We start from the raw sequence: 27,467 nt of genomic DNA on the forward strand, positions 1-27,467 counted from the left end.
GGTAAATTTAGATTTGCAGTCAATTATTAAATATAAAGGATTTTGTGTAATTGCTGGAAATGGGTCACTCAGATTGGAGTAAATATTCTCATGTAAATATTTTTACAACAGAAAAATCTCCTGCACCAAGGCCCTCTTCACACTGGGTTCAGACCACCCTGTGGCCTTGAGGATCTCCACCCACACCCAAACATTGTTATAATGTGTCAAATTTAACCATCCATTGGAAGGCAACCAAGGAATAACTGCACACTTAGTACACACCTAAAAGGTTTTTGCCTTCTGCTTTCTTGGGCATCCTAGCACAATGCTACCACTGTGGGTTTTACATCCAGGATGTTTCCTCCCCAGAAATATGGGAGGTTTCTGCACCTCCACAATCAATTTGAGCCTTACTTTAAAGAACCGAGCCCTATCACTATTTTTATCAATTTATCATCCACTATTTGGAAGCTCACTGCAGTCGTGATGGACCCCAGAAGACCTCTTAAAGACCCAGCAGAGTCTATCCATTGTCTGGCTTATTTTTGTCATAGTGTTGTCTCAATCTGGTTTAAATGGGGTCTAAATTAAACTAACCTGACACTGATGATTTATATGCAGATTTGATGCTTTTATCCCTTTTGAAGCTTATAGAGATTGGGTAAGTAGGAGAATCTGAGGAAAGAAATGCCTCCATGGTGATTCTTTGTGACTTATGGCACCCACCAAACAATATATTAATTTAATATTTATGCCTAGCAGGGTCAGGCTCTGAAATCCCAGAAATTGTAGCCCATGCAAACTGAACCGATACCTGGAGAGCTGATTAAAAGTATCTATATAATGAAGTTGCATTAGGCCTTCATCGACACTTTGGAGAATGGGACATAAGCACAGTCATAAAAAATACAACATGTTTTCGTCATTTTGACCAAAGATACGACAGTACCTCTTTCCATTTGAAGTTACAAAGCTACTTCTTTATATGGTAAGATCCCAGTGCCTTCATGTATAAACTTCATTACTCACAAAACGCCTCTGTCATTTTCTAGGTTAATGTAGCTAAAGCATTTATAAAGTTTCTGAGATTTTCCCTGCAGGTTTTGAAATCCCCTGCTTGCTGCACTCTTTTTCAGTCCTTTTTCCTGATGTCACTGTCCCTTAAGCTGGATTGTTTTCAGTGATTTTCTTCCTGCAGCCACTCTCTGTTGGTCTATCTTTCCATCTAGCTTTCCACTTTCTTTCAGTGATAATTGTATCGATTACAACTCCTCAGCCAGACTGATTGTCTGAGTTGATACTGTCTGCCCACCAGCGATCACTCCCACCACTGGCTGCTTCTATTGACCTGTGCCAATGATGCCCTCCTGGTAGCTCTTTAAAGCAGCAGTGTAAAAGCCAGTGTTTCAACGTTTCTTATTAATTTTGTGTGTTTGGGGTCCTGTAGAGTGAGCCAGGTTTGGTCTTTTCATCTGGTATGCATTACTTCTAACAGGAAAAAGTAAGGCATGTTTGATGAAAGTAAGCATGTCTGACTCAAGTCCCCTGTGCAACAGACCTATCAGCTATCAGTCTGTTCTGTCAGCACTGCTGGGAGAGGAAAAAAGCTGGAAACAAAAACTAATTTGATTGAAACAAGTGAGAGAAACTCAAACTAAGGACAATGGATTAGAGACGGAAGAACCTCCCGCATGAATATCAGAGATCACCCAGCTCCATATTATAGCTTTATCACATTCTCTTATTTAGAGAGCTCATTGTGTTTACAGCGCGTTAAAATAAACTATAGCAAGTTTTAATGATGTCACAACATTGGACAGATTTATCACTTCTGATGTGTAAAATTAATTCACAGCTTCCACTCACGAGTTATTCTACTGCTGACAGGACTAAAAATAAATGTTTGAACCAAGAATGGAAAATAAATGAGCAGAAAAGGAAATATGTTTTAATTCTTCTTATCCTCTTTCTCTCCAAAGACAATAAAGTTGAAAGCCGAGGCTCGACTGGATCTTTTACGGCAAGTTGGCGTGGCTGTAGATACCTGGCTGAAGAGTGCCATGAACCAGGTTTGTGATTTCTGTCAGAGGTGGGAAAAACATGTACAATGTCTGTGTGTGCATGTGCATCACCTTCTAACTGCCTGAGTGATTATGTTAGGTCTGAAATATTGGGTGCTGTATACAATATATGTGTGTTCATAAATATCTCAAGTGAGTATATCTGCCCCTGTTTGCAATATAAACCTGGCCTTCTCTCTGTGCATGCTGTAGGTGATGGAGGAGCTGGAAAATGAACGCTGGGCCACCTACACTACCCACGATCCCTCACTGTCGGTGAGACCCCCCATAATGCAGGAAGTTTGTTCCTAAAATATAAAAACAAGGAAAGGACTTGGCAGATGCAACCACTCTATGACAAAAAAGATGTTAATAATAATTTATAATTAATAACACAGTTTATCAACACCTTTTCAGAACACCACTTGAAACTATAAATTGCCTTTTATAAGAAGATATGTTGTATTTCTTTTTGTTTAGTGTTGCAAAGTACAACTTCCTGGTCCAATTTACTGTGTGGGCAGATTTCCAATGATAAAGAGAGACACAGCAATGTAACTTAAGCCTGTTTGGAGAAAGGCATTATTTCATTTTACTCTTTTACTTATAAATATATGTTTTACGTTAATTGAATTTCAATTTATCCAAAAACTAGGGGAAAATATGTTGAATGGTATTATTTATGGATTTTCAAGACAAACTGATAAGATTTTTAGAGAATTAGAGCTTGGAAATTGGCTACAAAATCTCTGAGTGCATCTCTAATTAAAAGTCATCAAATTCAATTCAATTCAAAAATACTTTATTAATCCCAAAGGGAAATTAAATGTTGTTATAGTTCATATTATGAAGGTCTCCTCAAAGAGCCGTTGTACATGCTGATGGCTGTGGGCAGGAAGGATCTCCTGTAGCGCTCCGTCTTACAGCAGATCTGAAGAAGCCTCTGACTGAAGACACTCTGTTGTTGTAGGACAGTCTCATGAAGAAGATCCTCAGAGTTCTCCATAATGTTCTTCATTTTATGAAGAATCCGTCTTTCCACAATGATCTCCAGAGGTTCCAGAGGAGTCCCCAGAACAGAGCCACCCTTTTTTACCAGCTTGTTGAGCTTTTTTAAGACCCTGGCTCTGATGCTGCTTCCCCAGCAGATGATGGTAGAAGAGATCACACTTTCCACAACAGACTTATAGAAGATATGCAGCATCTTGCTGCAAACACCAAAGGACCTAAGCTTCCTCAAGAAGTACAGTCTGCTCTGTCCCTTCTTGTAGATGGCTTCACAGTTGCATCTCCACTCTGGTCTGTTGTCCAGGTGAACACCGAGGTATTTATACTCCTCCACCACCTCCACTTCTTCTCCCATGATAGAAATAGTTTTTGACTTATTCCTGTTTCTCTTAAAATCATGGCCCATACATAGTTGGATCTTTTCATTCTGTTGTGTAAAGAAAAGTTATCCTATCAATTCATCTGCCTGAAAGATGTCAATTATAAGATAATGGTCTTCACCCCTACATCCAAATAATCTATCACTCCATCTGGAGCATCTTCAAACAACTCACTTTACTAGTAGAATAATGATGGTGATCTTACATATATTTCTGGGTTTTTTCATGACCCTTAACTTTGAAAGCATGTTATCCTTATATAGAAAAATATGTATATAAATTCCATGTATTATTGACACCTAAGCATCCCAAAGGGCTTAAAGTGAGTGAAGAGTCTTAGATTTTATAGAATTTTGTAGAATTCATTTTATTTAAGTGGACGTTTTTGGCTGCATATCCTTTAGCACAATTTTAGTTAACAACAACCAGAATAAATCCTATAAGTTCAATCAAAACTAAACTAGATTTTAAAAGAATCATTGTCAAAGTTTAACAATGTACAATCTGCAGAGGAGTTTAGTTTTTCATTGCATATTTAAGACTCTTTGTGTCTCCACGCTAGCTTTACTTCGAGGTTAGTGCTTCTCCCTGCCTTGAAGAATTATCCATCACAGGGTTTTTTGTTCAGTAGACGTGTTTGTGCCTGTCAGTCACGGTGACTAAGCATAGTCTGCCTGCTATGTGCGACTCATTTGGCATTCTGCTCACATGATATTGCAGAGGGTGAGATATTGGGGCGTAAGGAGAAGAGAGAAAACAGAGGGAGGAAGAAATCTTGCAGATAAATGAAAAGAAAATGGGTATAACAGGTGGAGTTGTGAGCTGCGATGGAGAGACAATTTCTAAAGCATGAGAAGAAAAAATGAGAGAAGTAGTGTGATGAGGGGAAGAGAGGGAGAGGTGAGGTGAAGGTAGCAACAAATTGATAACGCTGAAGTGAAATTGGATGCAAGGTTGAGAGAAACAAGAGATCAGAAAAAGGCCATCCTATACTGCAGCATCTATACTGTCTTACCTGAAATACTGCACTAGCTTACAGTCTAAATGTCTGAATAATTCTGGGTACCTGTGCAATTTTTAATGCTCTTTTAACTGTTTTGTAAAATACAGTGCAAACAGTGTCTGGCAACCATTCATCTTATCAACAGTGTCTTGCTAAAGTATTCATACCTCTTGGACTTTTTCACAGCTTCCATGTCCCTGCTGACAGAAAGCATCACCACAGGATGATCTGACCACTGCCATGTTTCACTGCTGGAATAGTGTGTTCGGGGTGATGTGCAGTGTTAGTTTTCCACCTCACATTGTTCTTTGCACGTGGGCCAGAAACGTACATTTTGTTCCCATCTGATCAGCGAACTTCTTACGTATGCCCTCCATGTGTCTTTTGACAAACTGCAAACCTGACATTCTATGACTTTTTTTCCACAATAACTTTCGTCCTGCAACTTTCTGTAAAGACTAAACAGATTTCCCCACCTGAGCTGTGGATCTCTGCAGCTCTTCTAAAGTTACCCTTTTATCCTGACTGTATCTCTAATTTATGCTCTCCTTGGCCAGCCTAGCTGTTTTGGTGGGCAGCCATGTATTGGTAGGTTTACGGTTGCGTCATTCTTTCTGTTTTTGTGATGATGGACTCAACAGTGATCTGTGCAATAATTAAAGTTTTGGGCATTATTTAGTTAAACAACTTAATCTCTGACCTGTCTGCTGTGTTCCTTGGTCTTCCTAACCTCGGAGGCCTTTACATATCTTCTGGATTTATACTGAGATTGAATTACACACAGGTGGCTTTTTACTAGTTAGATGTTTTGTGAGGGCTATTCAAAAACTATTTAGCATTTTCTTTTCTTTTACTAATTATGCACTACTTTTTGCTGGTTCATCATATGAATTCACAATAAAATATATTTAATTTTGTTATGATGTGAAATTGGGAAAGAACCAAGCAGTGTTGGGGATAGGTGAAACAGATTCAGGAATGTAATTGCCACTCCGAAACAAAGAGGATGTTGTTATTATTAATACGGTGCAATGAAGAAAACAATGGAATGCATGTTAATGACTTTAAACTGTGGCTTTCTAATTATAAGGAGGCAAAGGAGTTACTACACATAGAGAGAAAGGGAGGGATAAACTGTGAATAGTAATAAGATGAAGAGATTAAAAGTATTACTTTGGCCCTTTCCTTATTCTCATCTTTATTAATGCTAAAAGGGAAAGATTGGCACAAACCCACAAGTCTCTCAGGCAGCCGCCGCCTTCATTAACACATAACTTTCACAGTTATTACCTCCAAGACCAATACAATTTGGCATTGGTCATAGTTTCAGCCGCACCGCTTCAAACACTGATCTATGCTTGGCGATTTTTTTTTGGGTTATTACTGAAATGCATGCTGGGTTTTTCGCTTCAGCAACGGAATCGAATCTTTCTCAGAAATAGTGTTTTTTAAAATCCTCTCGGCACAGTGAATAAAAGTAATCAAACACAGCAAGCAGGTTGACCCCAAAATATGGCCTCTACAATAACTGGACATGAGGTTATGCTACATCACAGTCAGAGCATCCCTCCCTCCTCTTTGTTCTTCTGCAACCATGTCTGAACCATGTCACTGCCTCTTTAAAGTGTAGTGTCTGTCACTGGATCAAAAAGTGCTCCACAGGGATTTGCCCCATCCAAGGAGAATTGGTTTCCTCTAAATGTTGTGACTTGTTAGGGAAAGACCACAACACTCATTCAAAGTTCAGTCATACTGCTTGAATTAAAACAGCAGACTGCTTGCTTCAAAAGAGAATGCTGCTATAAATTCTTCTTCTGTTAACCAGGATTACCCCCAAATAAATAAATTCCATCATCATCGCTTTATATCAAAAGGGCTTCACTGCATACATGTTGCTGCTAGTAAGACTGAATCCAAGTCAACCATTTATTGAGCCATCAAGAACGTCAAGGACAGAGAGAGGTTCAATTACTGTGAAGAAATCTTCAAGGTATCTAAGCGAGTCCAACAAGGGCCAGGATCATCTCCTAAAGGGGTTACCACCAGTGCAGAGCTTTCTCACTCACTTAAAACTGTGCACATATATTTATATTATATTGTAGATATGTTTATACTGTTTAATTTGTACTGTATTGCACCGACTACGTCAAAATAAATTCCTTGTATGTCCAAAAACGTACTTGGCAATAAAGCTTTTCTGATTCTGATTCTGATTAGGCAACTGTGAGTGTTTCTGCATATACAGTAAGGTGGAGATTTTTGGAAGCTGACTTGCATTCAGGAAGGGCACGAAATGTGGCGCTTCTGCCCAAGAAAAGCATTAACAACAGATTGGCATTCTGCCGGAAGTGCCATGATTAGACGGCAGAGGTCGGGGTAAAATTATTGTCTCTCATGACGCCCCATTCCAACTGTTTCGGACATTTAGAAAGAGGACTCTCTGGAGAAGAAAACATGAACGTTTTTATGAGTCCAGAATGCTAATAGTGAAGCATTCTAGAATATTCAAGGGAGTGGACTCCCCTACATCTGAACTTAAAAACACTTCCATGAATAAAGAATCGGATCAAAACATCATCCAAGTGCTACTTTGTCCAATGATCTTGGACCTATTTGGTGACAAACAATACCTTTTCTAGCATGGAGCACTATGTCATGTTAAGGGTGACAATGAAGTAGCTCGAGAATCCAACGATGGAAATTTAGGTCTATGGCCAAGAAATATTCCACATCTTAATCCCATTGAGAACCTGTTGATAAGCATGGGTCATCTCTAGTCAGACTAGGCAGATCACAAAAAGTATTAATAAGAAAGGTCAACACTGTCAATATTTGCATTTTGCTTAAACTGAATGTATTTCTCTATCAAAGCTTTTAAAACTTTGGAATGAACAACAATGACCATGTCTCAGAAACATCTCCCTACATTGAATTAGTAATATGTTTCTATCATATTAGATATAAACATCTGTTTACCTAAACATACAATTTATTATACTGCTCTGATATAAAATGTACCTTCTAATCTTGTTAATATGTTCCTGAGCTCTTTTATGTATGTCCTAGAAGATGGATGATGAACAAGACTAGCCATCAGTACTACAGTTAGGAATTTCTCTTTCATAGCTGCTTAGCACCACTAACCTTCTCAGAGAGGTGAGATCAGGCAGCCTGTGTGATCTACGCACAACACAAAAATAACCAACTCCCCCTATCTGTTGGATAGAGCTGTGCAGTCAATTTTCATGCTCAAATAATAATATGAGAAACATATCAAACTTGTAAAACATCACTAACTAGTAGAAGAAACAGGCAGGCCTGTGGATAACTGCTGGAGTTTGCCTTTTTACAATACCTATTAGGGATGTATCAGAGACCCACTACTGATAATTGTTGTTTGTGTAGGGTCTGTGATTTTGTGTCAGCTGCACCTATAGAATTAGCAATTGCATGCAGCTGTTTTTTTTTTTTTATCGCAGCCTTTGTTACGTGCAGGGCTTGTAAAACAGTTTTTCAAGCTGTGCGCATTAAGTTAATCGGATGAATCAGGGTTTTCCCTGAAAAAACAAGTGTTATTCATCCTTTATAATGATCTTCACTGTGAAAGAGAGATTGTATCAGCTGCTGCAGCTACTAATACTGTCTGTGTGTGTCAAGGTTAGGGTTCTCACACCCACCCCCTGTTGTCCTGGGCGGGGTGGGTGGCTGTCCAGCTCTGGTCCTACTAGAGGCCTGGGAGCTTGACGGTCCTTCATTTGACTGTGATTTTGCTGTTCCTTGGACTGGGCTCTTCTGAACTGATATCTTCGATGTTTCTCCAGGTATCTGGTTGAGCAATTTCTCCAGTTTGGTGGTCTCTGACCCAAGGGCTTCAATGACCAAGGGCACTATTGTCATCTTTACCTGCCAGGCTCTGTCTAGTTCTTCTCTGAGCCCTTGGTATTTCTTCACTTGCTCGTGTTCCTTTTTCCGAATGTTTCCATTGTTTGGGATGGCCACATCGATCACAGCGGGTATCCACTGCTTCCAATCTGATCACAATCCGGCTGTTTGGCTTTTACCATTACATCTGTTCTTCTAAGCTAGGTTATTTTCCACCACCTTGGGAGGTGATTCCCACTTTGACCTTGGGGTCTTCAGTTCATCTATATGGGAGACTGCAGTGTCCATTACACTGATACATGGCATTATTTTCTTAACATTAATGTTGGATGTTGCACATGTTTTATGCTGAAGAACAAAAGAAGTAAACAAGCATCTGTGGAATTATGTAGCTTTTTCAGTGCAAGTCATTTTCCTAACCATCCTCAGTGGAAAGCTTTGGTGAATGTGCTTTGTGACGTTTGAGTCATTCCTTTAGACCACACCATAGGGTTTGAATTTCCCTAGGAACTGACTCCTCTGTTCAGGAGATCAACTCTGGAGATTATTCCATGTACAAAACACACATTTGTTTTGTTCTGCTCTGGTACAGAGTTTATGGTGTCAACAGAAATCTGATGTCTAAACACAACCAAAGAACAAACACAATCTAATATTACTGAATAAGTTGGCTATCTGTGTGTGTGATGGGTCTTTACATAAACTAGGATCATGTGACGTTCATGAAGGCTGGGGAAATTCGCATGAAGCAAAATGGGGAGGAGCTGCATGATATGAGACAGCGGTGGCTGAGAACCTGTTTCTAAAAGCTCCAGAGAACACACAGCAGAACCTGGACAGGAGTAAACGGTGAAGCATCATCTGTGTAGAGTGATGTCTTAGACTAAAACAGGTCAAAAACTTATTTACTGATCCATTACAGACTTAATATTCAATTATTGTTTTACACTTTGATACCTGTGTTTAATTGGGAGTGCTTATCTCTTTTAAGTATGAGAGGAACTTTTTTTTTGTCATCTTCACCCTGGTTTTGTCCCAGGTTTTCATGCTGTCTTGCTGTGCCTCTCTTTGTGTGTAAAAAGGGCACGGTGGACTTGGAGCGAGAAGAGGGAGAGGAGTGTGAAGAGAATATGGAGGTGTTTGACGACAGCAGTTCCAGTCCCTCGGGTACCCTGCGTAACTACCCACTAACCTGCAAAGTGCTCTACTCATACAAGGTATAATACAGCACAGACACATACTAGAGTCTGCTTTTCTTTTACCTTTATACCTTATATCTATCTCTTGTTTGGTCTTTCCTGCAGGCGTCTCAGCCGGATGAGTTAACCATTGATGAACAGGAGATGTTGGAGGTCATCGAGGATGGAGACATGGAGGACTGGGTCAAGGTGCTCACATACATATATTAGTTACATAGATAATCTGAAGCAGGGTCTGTCTCCCCAGATGGGCTCTTATCCTGTGTTTTGTCCTAGGCACGCAACAAGACAGGTCACGTGGGTTACGTCCCAGAAAAATACCTCCAATTCCCGACTTCCAATAGTCTGCTAAGCATGCTCCAGTCCCTGGCCACGCTGGATGCTCGATCATACACCTCCTCTAACTCAACCGAACCGGAGCTGCACTATGGCTGCATCAATGGAGACACAAACAGTACGTAATGTCAGATCATTGACATGAGTTAGTTCTGCTTGTATCACTTTAGATTAGTTCGTGATTTTGTTTTTTTAGAATGAAGTTGTTACCTGGGTATCTTATCTGGAATCCAGCTGAAGAAAAAACAAACTCTGCTAAATAAAAAACAAAATAGAGCAGAACTAGTAAACATTTAGCTAAAAAAAATATAATCTGATTGAACAAATGTTAGCGCAGCCTTATTAACAGGGTTACATTTTTTGACATCTCATAAAACATGGTTCAGTCAATCGCCTTAAAAATGGAATCGCAAAACTGCAAACCTCCCAGGACCTGGCCGTCTACCTAAACCAGGGGTGTCCAAACTTTTTGGGCCAAAATCGCAAAGTTGAAAGTACCGAGGGCGCATCTTTTTTCCAATTAAAAAAACTAAATATTTTATAGTGAATTGTTTATTTTTACTGGCTTAGCAATGACTTAAACCTACAATATTTTAATGAAACAATGTAGAAAAGCACTAATTATTTCAGGTCTGAAAAATAGTCTAAGATGCCTGAAAAGAAACTTTTTGGGTCAAATGTTTTCTATTTTGGGCTGCACTGTGGCGCAGTTGGTAGCACTGTTGCCTTGCAGCAAGATGGTCCTGGGTTCGACTCATGGCCGGGGGTCTTTCTGCATGGAGTTTGCATGTTCTCCCTGTACATGCATGGCTTCTCTCCGTGTACTCCGGCTTCCTCCCGCAGTCCAAAGACATGCCCGTTAGGTTGATTGGTCACTCTAAATTGCCCTTATGTGTGACTGTTTTCTATTTTGTTGGTCTAGAAAATGTTTTTTAGTTTATTCCCAGCAACAAAAATGAGAACTCTCTTTGAAAACACTTGATGTGTTTAGCCAAGGTTAATGAAAGGGTGTGCCCAAATCTGTTTTTGAGTTAAAATTAGCTAGATGTTTCTGGTCCTACTTACTATGACAGCAAACAAAACATGCCTAATAGAATAAAAAAAAAACTTTGTGTTGTACTTAGCATTTTCCATTTAAAAAGATACAAATTTGTACTTCATAATCTCATCCTAAAAATCAACAAAATGTCCATCTGCATCAGCACCATTTGCCAAATTTCAACAGACAAATTTGAGCTGAAGTCGTGGGCTTCACAAAGTTCTTCTTAGGGCTGCAAATGGGCACCCCTGACCTAAACTGACAGGCCAGACAGGAAAAGCATCAGTCAGAGAGGCAGGCAAGAGGACCATGGTACTTCTGGAGGAGCTGCAGAGATCTAACGCTCGGGTGTGAAAAAGTAATGACAAGACAACAATTAGTCGTGCTCTAATGGAAAAATGCCAAGAAGAAGGCTTTTGTTGTGAAGCCGTAAGAAGTCTCATTTAAAGTTTGTGCACATGTGGAAGAAGGGGTTCGAGTTAGATGAGACCAAAATGTAACTTTTTGGCCTACATTAAAAACACCATATTTGGTGCAAAGCGAGCATAGCACTTCACCCTGAACACACTATCACCATGGTGAAACATGGTTGTGGCAGCATCGTGCTATGGGGATTCTTTTTATCAGCAAGGACAGGGATGCTGGTCAGAGCTAATTGAACGATGGTTGAGCTACAGGTGGATTCAGGAAGAAGACCTGTCCAAGGCTGCAAAAACACTTAAGACTGGGGCAGAGGTTCACTTTACAGCAGGGCAACAATGCATATACAACAACATACAGCCGGAGCTACAATGGAATGGTTTATATTAAACCATATTCATACGTTAGAATGACCCAGTCACTTTTTAGAAACAGGCCCAGACTTTGTACCTCCAATTTTGTACCTGAGGCAAGACTCAAAAATGGCTGTTCACAGGTGCTCTCAGTCCAATTTGACTAAACTTGAGCCTTTTTTCAAATAAGAATGGACAAATCTCAGTTTTTAGATGTACAAAGCAGGCAATAAAAATCGGTTCAAATAAGTATCGAATCAGGACGTAAATGCAGGCCACAATTTTAACATTTTTATGTATAAAACAAATTTTAAAAACCATGTTTCCTTTTTCCTTCCACTAAACACAAATAGGGGCTGCACGGTGGCGCAGTTCGTAGCACTATTGCCTTGCAGCAAGAAGGTCCTGGGTTCGATTCCCAGCCTGGGGTCTTTTTGCATGGAGTTTGCATGTTCTCCCTGTGCATGCGTGGGTTCTCACCGGGTACTCTGGCTTCCTCCCACAGTCCAAAAACATGCCTGTTAGGTTAATTGGTCACTCTAAATTGCCCTTAGGTGTATGTATGAATGAGTGTGTGCATGGTTGTTTGTGTGTTGCCCTGCGATGGACTGGCGACCTGTCCAGGGTGTACCCTGCCTCTCGCCCATAGACTGCTGGAGATAGGCACCAGCTCCCCCGCGACCCACTATGGAATAAGCGGTAGAAAATGACTGACTGACTGACTAAACACAAATAAACTACTTTGTCCTTCAAAGTTTATGGTTGTAATAAGACAAAATGAGGAAAAGTTCAAGAGGTCTGAATACTTTTGCAGGGCACTGTAACTGGTTATAGAAAACTGCAATGTCAGAGGTTAAAACTGCAGCAACTTTAATGGGCCACTTATCCCTTTACCTAACCTTCATGTGTAATTCGCAGTCTCTCAAACTCTGTCCAAACGGACAACGATGTTGTAAACTAACCTGGAGCGAGCACAACGAAAGGATGAAATGTGGGTCACAAATTTAAAGCTGTTGGATAGTTTGAATCTGACAAGCCTGTGCCACTAAGTTGACTTGATGATTCAAACAATAAAGGTCTCATTCTATATAGATGGTCCTTTTTTGGTTGCAGCTTCAAAGCAAACACAGAAAAACAGCTCTGGTTATGATTCTCTATCTGCTGTACAGGTCCTTCTCAAAATATTAACATATTGTGATAAAGTTAATTATTTTCCATAATGTCATGATGAAAATTTAACATTCATATATTTTAGATTCATTGCACACTAACTGAAATATTTCAGATCTTTTATTGTCATAATACGGATGATTGTGGCATACAGCTCATGAAAATCCAAAATTCCTATCTCACAAAATTAGCATATTTCATCCGACCAATAAAAGAAAAGTGTTTTTAATACAAAAAACGTCAACCTTCAAATAATCATGTACAGTTATGCACTCAATACTTGGTCGGGAATCCTTTTGCAGAAATGACTGCTTCAATGCGGCGTGGCATGGAGGCAATCAACCTGTGGCACTGCTGAGGTCTTATGGAGGCCCAGGATGCTTCGATAGCGGCCTTTAGCTCATCCAGAGTGTTGGGTCTTGAGTCTCTCAACGTTCTCTTCACAATATCCCACAGATTCTCTATGGGGTTCAGGTCAGGAGAGTTGGCAGGCCAATTGAGCACAGTGATACCATGGTCAGTAAACCATTTACCAGTGGTTTTGGCACTGTGAGCAGGTGCCAGGTCATGCTGAAAAATGAAATCTTCATCTCCATAAAGCTTTTCAGCAGATGGAAGCATGAAGTGCTCCAAAATTTCGTGATAGCTAGCTGCATTGACCCTGCCCTTGATAAAACACAGTGGACCAACACCAGCAGCTGACACGGCACCCCAGACCATCACTGACTGTGGGTACTTGACACTGGACTTCTGGAATTTTGGCATTTCCTTCTCCCCAGTCTTCCTCCAGACTCTGGCACCTTGATTTCCGAATGACATGCAGAATTTGCTTTCATCCGAAAAAAGTACTTTGGACCACTGAGCAACAGTCCAGTGCTGCTTCTCTGTAGGCCAGGTCAGGCGCTTCTGCCGCTGTTTCTGGTTCAAAAGTGGCTTGACCTGGGGAATGCGGCACCTGTAGCCCATTTCCTGCACACGCCTGTGCACGGTGGCTCTGGATGTTTCTACTCCAGACTCAGTCCACTGCTTCCGCAGGTCCCCCAAAGTCTGGAATCGGCCCTTCTCCACAATCTTCCTCAGGGTCCGGTCACCTCTTCTTGTTGTGCAGCGTTTTCTGCCACACTTTTTCCTTCCCACAGACTGCCCACTGAGGTGCCTTGATACAGCACTCTGGGAACAGCCTATTCGTTCAGAAATTTCTTTCTGTGTCTTACCCTCTTGCTTGAGGGTGTCAATAGTGGCCTTCTGGACAGCAGTCAGGTCGGCAGTCTTACCCATGATTGGGGTTTTGAGTGATGAACCAGGCTGGGAGTTTTAAAGGCCTCAGGAATCTTTTGCAGGTGTTTAGAGTTAACTCGTTGATTCAGATGATTAGGTTCATAGCTCGTTTAGAGACCCTTTTAATAATATGCTGATAGTGACTTGATTTGTGACAATCAGATTGATTTACTTTGCCTCACAGAAACCTGGCTGCAGCAAGAGGATTATGTTACTATAAATGAGTCAACTCCTACTAATTATTAACTTTTCACATTCCTCGAATTACTGGGCGAGGAGGAGGAGTAGCAACCATCTTTCAGTCTGATTTATTGATTAGTCCCAGACCAATCAATAGCTACAACTCTTTTGAATATTTAATCCTTAGTTTTCCTCATCCAAATTGCAAAGCACTAAAACCTCTTCTGTTTGTTGTTTTGTACCGTCCACCAGACCCTTACTCTCAATTTTTAGATCAGTTTTCAGACCTTTTATCAGATTTAATGTTAAATACAGATAAAGTTATTATAGTGGGGGATTTTATCATTCATGTAGACGCTGAAAGTGATAGCCTAAATATAGCGTTTAATGCTATCTTAGACTCAATTGGCTTTGATCAAAACATTAACAAACCTACCCACCTTTGTCTTCATTCTCTGGACCTTGTGCTGACATATGGCATTGACTGTAGAGACATAACAATATTCTCTCATAACCCTGTCCTGTCTGACCATTTCTTAATAACCTTTGAGTTTAATTTAACCGAGTATGCCACACCTGAAAGAAAATTTCATTATAGTAGATCATTATCAGGCGATGCTGTAACAACCTTTAAAGAATCTGTTCCACTTTTAATTTCCTCATTATCACTGAAAAACACAGTGGAGGGCAATAATTCTGTTTCTGCCCCTTCACAAATTGATTCTTTTGTTCATAGTGTTTCTTCATCATTGCGTGATGCATTAGACAATGCAGCCCCCTTGAAAAAGAAGGTAATCATTAATAGGAGGCTAGTTCATTGGTTTAATTCAGAGCTGCGTACTTTAAAGCACAATGTTAGAAAATTGGAGAGAAATGGCGCTCTACACACCTAGAGGATTCCTACTTAATCTGGAAAAATAGCCTACTGTTGTACAAAAAGACACTTCGCCAAGCTAGAACAGTTTATTTCTCATCATTAATAGAAGAGAACAAGAATAATCCTAGGTTTCTCTTTAGTACAGTTGCTAAACTTACACAGAGTCATAGCTCTGTTGAGCCGTCCATTCCCTTAGCTCTTAGCAGCCATTACTTTATGGGATTTTTCTTAAATAAAATTGATTCTATTAAAAATAAAATCTTTGACATACTCCCGAAGATGATTACGTTATCCTCAGCAAGTGAGACAACATTGGAGGTAACTGTAGAACCTGATCTGTGTTTGGACTGTTTTGATCCTGTGGAGCTTCCTGAGTTATCAGAAATATTAGCTTCATCTAAACCTTCAACTTGTATGTTAGACCCAATCCCAACCAAATTATTTAAGGAAGTGTTCCCTCTGATTACCAGCCCATTTTTGATATGATTAATCTATCTTTTGTACCACAGGCTTTTAAGTTAGCTGTAATTAAACCTTTACTTAAGAAACCTTCGCTTGATTGAGAGGACTTGAAAAATTACAGACCTATATCCAATCTTCCATTCTTACCTAAAATTCTTGAGAAAATAGTTGCTAATCAAATGTGTGAGCATTTATACAGCAATGACCTGTTTGAAGAGTTTCAGTCAGGCTTCAGAGCTCATCATAGCACTGAAACAGCTCTGCTGAAAGTCACTAATGATATTCTTATGGCCTCAGATAATGGACTTGTGTCTGTTCTGGTTCTGTTAGATCTCAGTGCTGCATTTGATACAGTCAATCACAAAATTATCTTAGAAAGGCTGGAATATGCTGTAGGGATCAGGGGAACAGCGCTAGGCTGGTTTAAATCGTATCTGTCTGACAGATTCCAGTTTGTTCATGTAAATGATAAATCATCTTTAAACTCCAGGGTTAATTGTGGAGTACCACAGGGCTCAGTACCTGGGCCAATTCTCTTTATTATATATATGCTTCCAATAGGTCAAATTATTAGGCAGCATGGGATACATTTTCACTGTTACGCTGATGATACTCAGCTTTACTTATCCATAAATCCTGATGAACCCAACCAGTTAGATAGACTACAAGCATGTCTTGAAGATATAAAAACTTGGATGACGTTACATTTTTTGCTTCTAAATTCAGACAAGACAGAAGTTGTCGTCTTTGGACCGGAGTCTTTAAAAAAGAAACTGCTTAGTCAATCACTTAACCTGGATGGCATTAAATTGACCTCTGATAATAAAGTAAAAAACCTTGGCGTTATTTTCGACCAGGACATGTCATTTAAATCCCATATTAAACAGGTTTCTAGGATTTCCTTCTTTCATCTCCGGAACATTGCCAAAATTAGAAATATCCTGTCTAGGAGTGACGCTGAAAAACTAGTCCATGCATTTGTTACTTCAAGGCTGGACTATTGTAATTCGTTACTATCAGGATGTCCACAAAATGCAGTTAAAAAACTTCAGCTGATTCAAAATGCTGCAGCAAGAGTTCTGATGAAAATTAAAAAGAGAGATCACATTTCTCCTATTTTAGCTTCCCTTCATTGGTTCCCTTCTAAGTCCAGAATAGAATTTAAAATTCTCCTCCTCACATATAAAGCCCTTAATGATCTAGCTCCATCATACATCAGAGATTTGATTGTTCCATATGTTCCTAACAGAGCACTTTGTTCTCAGACTGCAGGTTTACTGGTGGTTCCTAGTTTCTAGAAGTAGAATGGGAGGCAGATCCTTTAGTTATCAGGCTCCTCTCCTGTGGAACCAGCTCCCAGTTTTAGTCCGTGAGGCAGACACCCTGTCTACTTTTAAGACTAGGCTTAAAACTTTCCTTTTTTATAAAGCTTATAGTTAGAGTGGCTTAGGTTATCCTGAGCTATCTTCCTTATTTTTTACCTCCGTCTTCTTCCCTCCCTGTTGGTTGGAGTAAGGGGGAGTCAGGTTTAGCCTAAACCGGCTCAGTTATGGTTGAGGTGCAAACACACCCTCCATTTCTGCTACCTGTATGACCCCCTCTCTTTTCCAATGGTTATAATCAGTCTGACAGAGAGAGATTTTGCATTATTTGCTGTTATTTCAACTTTTAACCTTGTTCTCTCTTTTCTCTTCCTAGAAGCTACACCTGGCCAGGCTCTGTGTCTGCCTGTGACACCTTTCTGGAGAGGGGAATCGCCCGAGCTTCTGCTGGCAACAACTTTATGCTCACCCTCTACCAATGATCCACGTGGCCCTGTCTTTTAGTGTTTAACCCTTTCTCTCTCCTAGACATGGAAATTGACTGAGCTTTTACTGTGACTAACTCTATGTGCTCTCTTTCAGACTCTAACCTTGAAAACTGGCTCAGAGTTTATCTGTTCTTTCTTTCTAGGTGAAACGACTAAAGGAGCTACATCCATTAACATTTACTTTTCCTTCCCATAGAAAGGACTCCTGGATCAGTGCTTCTTTGTTCTCTCAAACCCCCAGTCGGTCGTGGCAGATGGCCGCTCACACTGAGCCTGGTTCTGCTGGAGGTTTCTTCCTGTTAAAAGGGAGTTTTTCCTCTCCACTGTCGCTACATGCATCCTCAGTATGAGGGATTGCTGCAAAGTCAACGCCAGTAACTGTCCACTGTCTCTACATGCTCATCCGGGAGGAGGGAATGCTGCAAGTCACTGACTGGATGCAATCTGCTGGGTTTCCTTAGATAGAAAATCTTTTTATCCAATTTGAATAAAAAGCTAACTCCGACTGCACTGTTCAATGGTTAGGATTCATTGGAATGTATGTACCTGACTGTTGTGAAGTGCCTTGAGACAACATGTGTTGTGAATTGGCGCTTTATAAATAAAACTGAATTGAATTGAATTGAACTGCTGCTCGTGTCTTTTATCTCCCTCTCTCCAGCTGGGTGTACAGTTTTTTTAACAATGAGAGCAAAGCATAGAGGGAAATGGGTTTTGTTGAGAATAATTACTCCCTCGGAGTAACACTGATTGCTTTCCTCCCTGTCTTTGTTGCCTTGTTTCTCTCTCTGTGCAGCCGTGTACGTCCGTGCGCTTTACGACTATGAAGGCCAGGCGGACGAGGAGCTCTCGTTTTCCGAGGGCGCAGTCATCCGCCTACTGAACCGCGACACTCAGACAGACGACGGCTTCTGGGAGGGCGAGCTGAATGGACGGGTCGGGGTTTTCCCCTCCGTTCTGGTGGAGGACCTCACGGAGAATGGGGAGACGAGCGGGGGAGGGCTGAATGACACACAGGTACAGTGACACCTGCACGCACAAGAAGTCTTCTCACGGATGACAGAGGCTGTCTGTGAATAGCTGGAGGAATCTCAGAGGGAAAACTCAGGAAGCAGAGATGGAGATAAGCTTCATAGGTAACAGATTATCAGCGCTTAACCCTTGAACTGAACTGCACAATTAGCGCTATCAGGCAAGTAAGGAGTGTTGTATGCTGGGCCACTTTGTACCAGGACCCCCCTCCCTTCCTGTCTGTTCTCCAGCTAATCCATCAGCAGATTTTAGAAACAGTGAGTCAGAAAAGTTGCGTTCCTGCTACATCAAAATCCAGCATCGCAATCAGAGAAAAATGTCCTTATCTGTGGCACCGAGTGCCGCCCTATTAGAGGTTTGGCAACAGGAAGGATACAGCCTCTCCCTTCCTTTGAGCCTGTAGACCAAACACAACATCTTATTTTTAAGTGTTATATGGGGTAAAAGGGGTATAATTACAGGTAATTATAGTAACCTTTTTGTAATCAATAAACAAAAGACATCAACAAAAATGTATTTTCTAGCTGTGGAAAAAGAAACACCTTACCCCTTAATAGCTCATCTTACCCCTTTTGACTTAGATAATTTCAATGAGATGCTTCTTGTAGCCATCTCCCTGTTCTGAGAGCCGTCTGAGGAAAGTTTGCCCCACTCCTCATTTTCACCTGTAAGATCTTTGAGGGGTTTCACCCCACAGCATATCAGTGAGATCAAGATCAGAGATTTTATTTGTGGATTTACAGATACATTTCGGGTCATTGTAATGTTTTAGAGTCCAGTACTGCTTTAACTTTAATGTTTTTTTTACAGATGGTCTCACATATTCCTCAAACACCCTCTGATTTACTGTATAATTCATAATAGATTCCATGATGTCGAGCAGGTCCTGCTGCAGCACAGCATCTCCAAATCATGACACCTCCAACTCCATGCTTCACAGCTAGTAGGAGGTTATTTTCCTCAGTGGTGTATAGGGTTAATGCCAAACATGTCCTCTGTTCTGGTGTACAAATAATGTAACTCTAGACTTATTTTTCCATTGAGAATTATTTCAAAATTCCAGGTCTTCTTCTCACTGGTAAACATTAGTCGGGCCTTTGTGTTTTTCCTGTAGAGCGAAGGTTTCCTCCTTGAACATCTCCCCTGACAGTTAAACCTGTGCAGTCTCTTTCTGCTTGTACAGGCATTCCCCTTCATATCAAGGGTCGCAATGACCTCCTCTAGGTCCTGTGATGACATGCAAGACTTTATGGAGACCTCTTTCACCTCTTTGTGGTCTGCTCTCAGGTTGATCTTGGACAGCCCGATCTGTGAGAAGCACACCAAAACAGAGCAAATCTCTTTCAACAAACTGAGTAGCTATGTTATAATGTGACACACCTGTGTGTGTTTTTAAGTTTTTAACATTTTAAATTTAAATCTTGGGGTGTCCTAATTTATTCCTTGACAGAAATCACATTTTTTATTACATTTTACTGACCGTTTTATTGTTTATTTATATTACTTAAATTTCTGCCTATTGTTAAAACCTATATTAAATTTCCATATGTCCAAACACGTTAGAAAAACAGATTTTGTTCGTATGACGGAAAATGTCGAAAGCCAGCAATAAATCTGTGGGTTACTCCTTAAATTGCTTCCTTTTGGATAATTTTTACACTCTTAATAAATGATACCTACTGAATATTTCTCCAGCTTCTTCATTTATCAATACTTTAACAACAATGGATAACATTATTTAATGTTGTATCACCTTTAGTTTGGCTCTCTACAGTTACAGTGTCCACTAAGGTTTTCCCAGCCCATCCTATAATGTTGTTGTTTCATTGCAGACCTTACTGCACTGTTTTGTTTCTGTTGCAATCCAATGAATCTACAGGTTATGTTTCAATGTGTTTACCTTCATTTATCTTGTTAGTGTTCTGTTTGGATAAAATACTTTAAGCATTTGGGTTGCTGTTAAAATTGCTGTTACCACAGGCGCAGCGCTGATGGTGTAGGGCTTAAGCGCGCGACCATATACGGAGGCTACAGTCCTCAAAGCGGCCGTCCCGGGTTCGTGTCCCGGACCCGGCGACATTTGCTGAATGTCTCCCCCTCTCTCTACCCCTCTTTCCTGTCTGCCTACTGTCAAAAAAAATAAAATAAAATAAAGGCCACTAGTGCCGAAAAAATATCTTTAAAAATTGCTGTTACCACCGCTACTTTTTTCTTAATCGACATTAATTTGAAGGCAGGCCAGAATGAGCTTCAACTACTTTTGAAAATTATTTATGTATTTATTTTCATTTGTTTGAAGTAAATCATTTGTACTTATGCCTGTTTTTGTTTTCTCTTGTCTGTCTCTTTCATACATAAGATCCTGCCCTATAATTTCTGTTGCTGCTTTGATGATCAGTGCTCACCATCTGGTCACCCCTTTGGAGGTGACCCCCTGAACTTCACTTCTGTCATTTTTTCCAGATTTCTCCTTCTTCAAAGTTGCCGTGTTCCCTGCCGCCTTTGCCTCTGTACGACCAGCCTCCCATCAGCCCTTTCACCAGCCCGGAGACCTCCACGCCTCCTCCTCTTCCGCGCTCCCCCTCCACCGCACTTAACGGGGAGCACAAGCTTCCGCTGCCAGCCTCCTCACACAAGGGACAGCTGTCCTCTCACAGTGAGATAGGAACTTTCTTTAAACACCCTATCGATCGAGAGAGGTGTCTGGGTGGGTTTTCTAATGCCTTTTCTGTCTGTCCCTCTGTAGATCAAAGCTCTGGCAGAAGTCCAGTGTCTCCAGGATTTCCTCAGACTCAGCCACTGCGATTCACAGTTGAAGGAGGCGGACCAGGCAAACTACGACCGGTTGGTATCAGTTATTCAGAATATCATCAACATGATAATAAATCTTTAAAGTACTCTCTTTAATAATGATTTCCTCGCAGTTTTAATTTTACAACCAAATAAACAGAAATGATCTGCTGTCTACATATTTGGGATGTATTCTGCAAGACAGACTTCAGATGTTACAGCAAGTGTAGTACATTGTATAGTGTGACACCATCACTTGTTATAGAGTTAATATAAAACAAATATTTTACTTGTTCTCTGACAGCTTAGTACCTTTTGCATGGGAATTTAGCTACAATAAAACCAAACATTTTCTGGAGACAGAAGGAAACAGTATTTTGAGGTTGTTGGATAAAGTGGGGAAAATGTAAGATTGACCAACTACAAAAAAATGACAAGTCTTTAATCTTCAAGCAAGTTTCACTTTACTAGAAAAAGGCAGATTATTAACCAAGAATCCAGAAATAAACATCGACTGACATGCATGTTAGTAATGGAAACAAGTGTTAGATTAGGTTGAAAGTCCATCACAGGGCAAACGATCATTTGCATATATACTCAGATTAGGCTATTTTTCTTACATGCATGTTTTTGGACTGCCAGAGAGAACACACACATGAACCGCGAGAACATACAGACTGTATATAGAAGGGACACTGACTGAGATTTGAACCCAGGGATCAGGATGCATGCAATTTTGGACCAAAGTCATAGTTGATAACATACTAAGCTTCAATGGATTGAGCTGTTGCAGCCCCCTGGTATAGACCCCCATGGACAGCCGATTTTCAGGCTGCCAGTAAACATCTCAATGACATTGTCAAGTTCTAGGTCATGTTTCGTTAGAAGAGCTGATATTTACCAAATGACTTACAAATCAAACTTTACATTTTATACAATGTGTTTTGGGGTTTTTTGGTATAAATTAAAAAAACTTTAGTAAATTAGAGACTGTTATTTGTTTAGAAGGAAATTAATAAAATCAGCAGCGGGTCATGTAATTATTAACCCCACTGTTAGTGGATCTTTTTGATTTCTAAATTAAGTCAAGAGCTTGATAAGTTTGGGTAAAGTTAAATCACATTCATAAACAATGTAAAAGAAGAAAGGAAGAAAAATAGAAAAATATGCTTGTTGGAAAAGTCACCCATCTGTGTGATTGCCTCGGTATTAATTTAGCATTTATCTTAACTTTAATTTGTTTTGTGTGCTGCAGGTGCGAGCCGCTCCGCCTCCACCCAAACAACAACCTCGCAGGCCGCATGAGAAGAGCGAGAAGACGGAGGAGGTGGAGATCACGCTGGTGTGACGGACAAGCTTGGCAGGATGATGCTGTTGAACAAAAGTCGGAAGCAGACCTTGTTGCAGTGAGCTGCTCTGAACTGATGCGAGCATAAATGAAGCGATGAGAAGTTCATTTAATCAAACCACACTGACACTGCCGGATGCTCTGCATCTTCTCTCATTCCCGAAGCGAGGAAAAGGAGGGCAGAGAGGCGGGTTAATGGTTGGCATGTCCAATTAAATAATCTCCATTTTAGCCTCCTAATGAAGTGCAGCATTAAGTTCTCCAAGCTCCTGCTAAGTCTGGCCTTAGAATGTCACCTCACTGAGCAGCAAACTGGAGCGAGGAGGAATACTTCAAGATGGGGAATATTTATTGATGGGTTCGTTAGACTTGTTAAGCTTACAAGATATGTAAGGCAGTTTTTCTCTGCACTCTTTAAACTCCTTCAGAACATTAATGAAGCATCAGTAACATCTCAGAACCCCACTATGACAAACTTGCAGTACCAGTGAAAGGTTTCTGGTTTACCGCGGACATAAACATTTTGTTAGTTTTTGGCTTTTCATAATAAGTTTCAACTGCTCTTTTTTTCATAGGTGGAGTAATCATACAGGTTACAACTTCAGTGATGTTTTAAGACAAGAACTGGGTGCACAAGTTTGAGTTTATTGTGGATTTACTCTTATTCATAGATGCTTAAAATTATGCACTGTTGCCCAAAAAGCTGGATTCAATATTTAGTTACATCTTCTCATGAAATAGTTGTGACAAGGTGATTTATTCTTGCCAGGTAAAGTACATACAGGAAATATTAAACTTAAAGAAAATCAGGAATGTGTTTAAAAAAACAATTTATTCTGTTTTTATGGCCAACAGTGGACATACGAGCTCAAATATTTACATATATCCCTACAAATATTTGGTTAAATATCCCTTAGAGAGATTAACTGCGTGCCTTTTGTTGCCATCAACAAACATTTGTCATAATTGGCAATTGACATTAAACCACTCGTCTTGGTAGAATGGCTAGTTATTTGAAATTGATTTGGTCCCTGGCTCGGATCCAGCTTTGAAAAATATCCCATGCATTCTCAGTCGGGTCGAGGTCAGCACTTTGGAGGAGAAATTCCAGATGCTTAATTCTAGCCTTTTGTTACCCATTTTTAGTCATAATTATCCTGTTGGAAAACCTGATTGTGTCCATACTTCAACCATTTCACTCTAGCTTTTAGCCTTAGAATATTTGTTAGAATGTTTAAGAACCACTGAAGTTCAGGGGTGGGTCTAACTCCAGTCCTCGAGGGCTGGTGTCCTCAACTTTTAGAATCGTCATTGCCTTAACACACCTAAATCAAATGTATGGCTCATTACCAGGCCTGTGCAGAACTTGACTGCATACTGAGAAGGTAATTTAGCCATTTGATTAAGGTGTGTTGGACCAAGGACACATCTAAAAGTTGTAGGACTCTGGCTCTTGATGATTGGAGTTGCCAAGTCCTGGTCTAGAAACTGCTGGGACACCAGCATCATTGCCATGGACTAGGAGGGTGCCTCTTCTATTAAAAGCAACACCTTCAGGCTTGACTGTAGAAAGGTTTAATAGTCAGACGTGACAAATACAAATGCATGTCTACCCAAAGAAGTGTCAAGATGAGGCTTTTGCATGGTGGTGGCAGCATCATGGTCTGTTTAGATGCCAGTTGCACAGACAAATTGCATAATGGGATTAGAAAAATGCTGAACTGCTGCAAATAATAAGTGGTTTCTCTACAACTCACACAGGGACATGTAACCAAATATTTGGGGGAAAATGTCTATAAATTTGAGTCTGTATGTATACTTTTGACTCTCTGATGGTTCAATAAAATCCAACTTGTGGGCAGCCAATTCTTGCTTCTGAAACATATTCACCATTAGTTGTAGTATAATTGGTCCACGATGAACAAAAAAACCATTTGAATTTGTCGTTAAAGGCCCAAAATGAACACAATATGTTACATGTATGCAAACCTTTCACAGGGAAGTATGTGTCTGATGTTTTTAGCTACATTTTGTAAGTGTTGAGGCGCCGTAAAGGAGAAGATGTGGGGGTTGGGTAAAAGAAATCTACTTTTGTTGGGGGTGTTTCAGAGTGCAGAGCAGGGCTGAGGGAAGTGGACAGAAAACCTACAGGGTGTGTTTGCTTCCAGCCCCTCCCTCGCCATATATAGTCATTATCATTATACGTATTTAATGTGTATTAGTACAGTACATTACTGTTGTCATAGGAATGTTTATGCACATGATTTCATATAGACTATATGAGCTGAATGGAATACCCTGTCTGATATGTAGTGGAAGTTTTACCTTCATCATGTACAGAAAAGGGTGTTGTAAATACAGCAGGGAGGAGAGGTGGAAGGAGAGAAAGGAGGAGATGGAAGAAGAAACAAAAGCGGAAGGAGGCTGGATCCTCACTGTTCTTGTGCTCACTTCTCCTCCCATCTCTGCTTCACATCTCTCCTCCTAACGTTCATTCTGTCTTTGGACAGTTGGTGTGAATCAGTGGCTATAATATACATACATACAGTTACAATATATTACACAAGTTGTTATATCTTCTCTCATTATGTGCGCTGCGTGGTTTTTATCTCCGACTGAGGAAGGCTACTGGTGCTTTGAAATGCACCGAATCTTGTTGGTATTCACTATGTGGTATCAAAAACAACATTTGTTTGAAATAATGGAAACAAATCATTTAGGGCCAGAAACAAAGACTGAAGATCATCAGATCCTTGAAGATCATATTTTGCATTGATTTCATTCATCTGTTCAGCTTCAACATTCATCCATGTTTATTCACATGATTTTATTCGCAGAACTAAAAATAAGGCTCAAATGGAGCTGAGTACTAATCTGTGGTGGGTTTCTTTTTTACTCAAAGTAAATAAATACCCTTCATCATGTACTATTCAAGCCTTTAAAAGTCCTTCCCTAAAGGGCGTTGTAGCACTTTTATTTATTTGTACTTCCCTGGAAAGTAGCAGTACCCTCTCGTAGCATCAGCATGGACAGAAATAACTCCTATAGGCTATTGTAGCGACACATGCAGAGATGTGAGTTTTATCTTTTCATATTGACTCTACAGATGCTCTTTAAGGATGGTTGATGCGTTAAACAATGATACACTCTTCAAAAGAGATGAGAGATGACTTTGTGTAATGTTATTTCGGGTTTTGCTTAAATTATGAAAGAAAATTTTGAGATTGATGTCTTTTTGCTTTTTTTTTTTACTCTTGGGACAGCAGGAGCTGGTCATATTGCCCCTTTGCCCTTTAATATACTGGCAGTTTCTATTGTTTTGCACCCAACCTTTTTGGACCTTCTACCACGGGGCGTTTCACATTGAACATGTGCCATTTGATACCCAACTTCTGGTAATTTCGTGCCCACTTCAACAACCGCTGATTTAAAATCATTTTTTAATGTCCTTGATCAAGGACATTAAACATCAATCTATCATCAGCCTTTCTAAACAGGCATTATCAGAACCACAATTAGTAGAAATAGGATGTAATGTAAAATATAAAAAAATAACATTCAATAACTTTAAATTCCATACAGTATGAGCATATTAAAGATATTTTTTTACTCATTAAGTCATCAGATTAAATAAACTCAATGGTTTGGTACATGGATGCAAAACGGGGCACCGTAGAGGCAAACTGACCCGAAGCCCGGAAAGCCCTGGCTGTTTGTGCGGATGACTCTAACGGCTCAAAGAACATTACTGCTGATAAAGTTCCTATGTGAAACACACACTGACTGCGATAATATATGTTCAATTTGCTTTAATGGGTTTACTGCACTGTAAAGCTCCACAATCCAACAGCACAGGAAATTGCTGCAAAGTAAACTTAGTTTTCTGTCCTGTGTGGTTCCAGAAACCGAAAAAAACTGAAAATTGGCAGTATATGTGTATTTATTCCTGTTTTTGAAAATTATTGATAGTTGTCCTCCAAAGATGTTGCTAAAACTGTAAAGTAAATTTTTATGCTACTTTAAGCTGTACTGAGAAATGGCTTTAGACCTCAAGTAAGTTTGGGGTTCAGCTAACTGGTTACCTCTTTACAAAGTAGAAAAATGTGATGCGAGGGATGTACTAAAACATTTGTACAGCAGCCACGCTTGCAGCAGACTCTCCTTCATCTCTTTGACATCTCTTTTACAATTTTTTCCAGAGCTGTTTTTGAAACTTTAAGATTTAGAGTGGTGTCACAAGTGCAACATTTATGACTTTTATTTGCCAGTTGCCACTTTAAACATGCTAATTTCCTCCTTTTTTGACCGCCTCTTTTATCTGCTCCAGTGTTGAGATATTTGTTACTTTGGTTTTTATGTTTTTATATGATTCTATATTTCTCATGTATCAATGATGCGGTGAAACAAACTGGCCTTCTTCCTTCATAGACTGTTGCCATTGTGACAATAATGAAAACAGGCGCAAAAGTCTTTCAGCGTATTAATATTGGCTGTACAAAAATAGAGTTTGTATTTATTGTGTACAAAAGTTAATTAATAAAAAATGTTTAAAAGATTTTTGACCTAATTTGACTTAATGTGTTCAATATGTGTGAGTACAGTGCCTTGCAAAAGTTTTCAAAATATCAACGCAGAGTTATGCACAATGTTGGTGTAAATAAAAATGTTTTTTCAGTGTATTTTACAAGTTAGATCTGAAACGTGTGGTGAGTATTTGTTTTTAGCCCTCTAGTGTAGACACAGAAAACTTTGTGTGGAGGAAAACTGACTGTTTACAGGGAAGTTGGTTAGAATGATGGGAGGATGGATGAAGCTAAACACAGGTCAAACCTGCAAGAAAACCTGTTAGACGTTGTAA

The 27,467-nt window shown here is 40.0% G+C and overlaps 1 protein-coding gene across 2 annotated transcripts in view; it reads left to right on the plus strand.

The window, feature by feature from the left end:
- Nucleotides 1-27,164, plus strand: part of LOC124884000 (F-BAR and double SH3 domains protein 2-like) — an 89,199-nt gene extending 62,035 nt beyond the window's left edge. For both annotated transcript variants that reach the window (XM_047391560.1, XM_047391561.1), the window contains 9 exons: nt 1,962-2,051; nt 2,256-2,318; nt 9,398-9,532; nt 9,620-9,703; nt 9,791-9,968; nt 18,236-18,456; nt 20,935-21,127; nt 21,218-21,315; nt 22,517-27,164. In XM_047391560.1, the coding sequence (XP_047247516.1) occupies nt 1,962-2,051; nt 2,256-2,318; nt 9,398-9,532; nt 9,620-9,703; nt 9,791-9,968; nt 18,236-18,456; nt 20,935-21,127; nt 21,218-21,315; nt 22,517-22,609 (1,155 nt within the window). In that variant the 3' untranslated portion in view covers nt 22,610-27,164. The remainder of the gene's footprint in view (nt 1-1,961; nt 2,052-2,255; nt 2,319-9,397; nt 9,533-9,619; nt 9,704-9,790; nt 9,969-18,235; nt 18,457-20,934; nt 21,128-21,217; nt 21,316-22,516) is intronic.
- Nucleotides 27,165-27,467: the final 303 nt, after the last annotated feature.

The sequence above is a fragment of the Girardinichthys multiradiatus genome, chromosome 18 (assembly GCF_021462225.1).
Source record: "Girardinichthys multiradiatus isolate DD_20200921_A chromosome 18, DD_fGirMul_XY1, whole genome shotgun sequence".
Classification (NCBI taxonomy): Eukaryota; Metazoa; Chordata; class Actinopteri; order Cyprinodontiformes; family Goodeidae; genus Girardinichthys; species Girardinichthys multiradiatus.